The sequence below is a fragment of the Solanum tuberosum genome, unplaced genomic scaffold (genome assembly GCF_000226075.1).
Source record: "Solanum tuberosum cultivar DM 1-3 516 R44 unplaced genomic scaffold, SolTub_3.0 scf00442, whole genome shotgun sequence".
In the NCBI taxonomy this organism is placed as follows: Eukaryota; Viridiplantae; Streptophyta; class Magnoliopsida; order Solanales; family Solanaceae; genus Solanum; species Solanum tuberosum.
The window spans coordinates 71,350-74,473 of NW_006239362.1; the positions used below are offsets into that span (position 1 = coordinate 71,350).

General features: G+C 37.7%; 1 protein-coding gene across 2 annotated transcripts in view; it reads right to left on the reverse strand.

The window, feature by feature from the left end:
• Positions 1 to 1,559: 1,559 nt before the first annotated feature.
• The window catches only part of LOC102604931 (TMV resistance protein N-like), a 7,763-nt gene continuing 6,198 nt past the window's right edge, over positions 1,560 to 3,124 (reverse strand). The window contains exons 5-7 of one of the 2 annotated variants that reach the window (XM_006363426.2): positions 2,645 to 2,657; positions 1,830 to 2,493; positions 1,560 to 1,736 (exon numbers count right to left, since the gene is read on the reverse strand). In XM_006363426.2, the coding sequence (XP_006363488.1) occupies positions 1,633 to 1,736; positions 1,830 to 2,493; positions 2,645 to 2,657 (781 nt within the window). In that variant the 3' untranslated portion in view covers positions 1,560 to 1,632. Of the gene's footprint in view, positions 1,746 to 1,829; positions 2,494 to 2,644; positions 2,658 to 3,124 lie in introns of both variants that reach the window. The other variant, XM_006363425.2, reaches the window with a different exon arrangement.

Genomic DNA, 3,124 nt, shown 5'->3' on the forward strand with positions numbered 1-3,124 from the left:
TAAAAAATACGGTATTAAATAGTCTAGGGAGGTAATAGGTCCTCATGTAAGTTTAGTATCGCAACAGCAAATCCGACCAAAGTTGGGGTATTTTTCAGACCCTTATCTCTTTATTTTTATACATGGAAGTGTATGAAATATAGCTTTTTGAAATAAGATTCTTTATTGCCTGTTGGTAGTTCACCTTTTCTGTTTTGTACTCTAAATTTATAAGTCTTAATGGGATAAAATCATCACCTTTTCTGTTTTGTACGCATAATTGTTGTCCAATCCTCTAGCCAGAAGATATATGTTGTGTACCTTATAAGATACACATTATAAGAAGCTTATCACCTAATAGTTTGGAGAAAATGGTCAAATGCCACCCCAACCTATTACCGAATTCTCAACTACACACTTAAACTTTACGGGGGTCCTATCACCCCCTGAACTGTTTTAAAATAGAATAAACAAACCCTTAATGCTGAGTTGACTGAGAAAGTGTATTTCACTCTCTTTGAGAGAGTGTAAAGAGAATAAATATGGCTGCTTTTATGTTTATTTCATATTTTTATTTTATTTTCTTTCTCTTTCTAATTAAATTAAAATAATCTCCCCCACCCCACCCCAACCCAACCGCCCCACACTTCTTCTTCTTCACACTCACCCTACACCTCTTCTTCTTTTTAACACTTTTGCTTTATTTTTATTTTTCATCACAAATCTCTACTAATTTCTTCAGGAATTCTACATATTAACCGTCTCTTACATAATCAAAGAACCTTTAAACAAATTTAGTTATTACTCCCAAATCAAAGTAATAAAATAAAGAACTCGAAATTCAATTTTTTTACCGGAATCCATTTCAAACAAACATAAAATTTTCAATTTCCAACACCTTCACAAGTTCTTCTCTTAAACGTTAATTCTAATTTCACATTCTTGAATTTAACCACAAATTGGGGTATTTTAGAAATGGGGCATAAAAATTCAATTGGATCATAATTTTTTTCAATTGGATTAATTTCAATGTTTTAATTTGGTTTGCTACTTTCACCAACATTTAAGAAAAAGAAAGAAATTGAATTCAAAATTTATGGCATGCCCATATACTACTTTGGGTATATCCCTTCATAAGCCCCTAACTTGAGTAAAATGTGTAGCAATGAACTTCGAGAGAAATTGTGGGGAATAAGATAAAGATATTGGTCAGAGAAACTTTTACTCGTCGGAAAAAAATTACCATCTTTTCTCTTGCCGGAATGTCAATGGATGAGAAGTGAGTTTGATAATGGTGATGTTCTTAATGATAATGGAGGGTTTCTAATGGGGCATATAATAATTTTGAAAAAAGTAGGAAAAATAATTCATTTATTATATTTATTAGGTGGCATTGGCATGGCGCTGACGTGGCATGTGTGTGTTACACCACAATACACATGAGTGACTATGTCATTTTAGGGTGAAATTTATTTCCTTATAAAATAGTTCAGGGGGGTAATAGGACCCCGTAAAGTATGAGTGTGTAGTTGAAAATCCGACTATAGGTTGGAGGGGTTTTTGACCATTTTCTCAATAGTTTGTCAATCATGTAATAGCCAACTAAACCAATATTTAAGATTACTGAACCCTCGTTGCTCCAGTCCTCGCCCTTTACCAAGGCCATTCCATGTCGTCTTCTAGTTCTGCCAAGGCAGCCTCCTCAGCATATTTCTCATGATAGATATCAATGGCACTATCATCTTCTGTTCCAGCATCTATAGAACCTTCATGAAAGCATGTTACTGATCAGTAACAAGAAAGACTGTGGGAAACAGAAAGCTTATAAACCTTAAACCTGTACTACTTACTCTGCACAAAATCTTCGAATAACTTTTGGTACAAAATCAACCTCATTGCTGCTTGTTTCCTTTGGTGGCCATTAAACAAAAAGTAGTCTGGGTGAGAAAAGCAGTAATGATTCCATGCTAGCTGATACACAGGCATATAACTTTCCATGACACAGTGTCCAGATAGATAAGCGCTAGGATCACTACTTTTAATTGCAAGCTCGTTTGATGTTACGGATAGATCTGTTTCTACTGTCTCACACTCAAGGCTAACTCCAAAATCTTTCATCTGAAAAGTACAACTCCACCCTATTATTGAGACATTAATCTCGTCACCTGCTTCAAGGTACTTTCCCAATTTCCACTGGCATAAAAATGTCAAGTTCTCATTTGGTCCTGGAATGCCTATGAATGTTGGGGCATAAATCCATTTGACACCCTTGGACAAATTATTCAGTTTGATGAAAAAAGAATACCAGTTCCCAAGTTGGTTTTCTTCCCAGCATCGAGATTTTTGATGATTGGAACGTGAATATAAAATGCAGATATTAAGTCCTATTATCTTTGTATTAGTAAGAGAATCCACTTTCAGAGTCAGTAAGCTTTCTTCACCCTTCATGCTGAACCAACTTGGGATCTCACTTCCGGGAAAGTAAGTGCTGAAGATGCCAAACTCATAGAGTCCCTATGGGAAAAAGAAATATTCAGCATGAAAATTTTGACATAAGAGATTTCTTGTTCTTTCTTATGAAACATGTTTTGTTAATTGTCAGGGTGGTTTTAGTAGGAAAGAAGCTTACAAGACAGATGGAAATCATTTGACAGACAACGCTTACCTGCGCTGAATATTTCTGTAATGACCCTCATGGTCATTTCTGTGTCTTGCCTTTTGTGTGTCGTTTAGAGCGTTCCTATAGCGATCCCAAGTCATTTATGACTTGCTGGGACTGACAAGTTGGTATCAAAGCCCCAGGTTTATCGGTCTCACTTGTACAGAGCTAACGTCTAGTAGAGTCCTGCGGATCGGTGCGGAGACGTCCGTAACTTATCTTCGGGAGGCTACAGGATGTCCTTAGGAAAATTTCCTCTTTTGTTTCACTTTCGTGCATCGTGGGTCTTATTGGTTTCTGGAAATCTCACTTGTTTCACTCTTTCGCAGGATGGCTCGCTCGCGAGGTGGCGCGGCCAGGGGTGGCGTACCCGGGCTTGCAGGCAGAGCCTTAGTTTGGGGTAGGCGTCGACCCCGAGGTCGAGGCAGGGCCGTAGCACCAGCCCCAGATAGGGAGGAGGAGCCTCAGGCAGCATATGTACCTCCA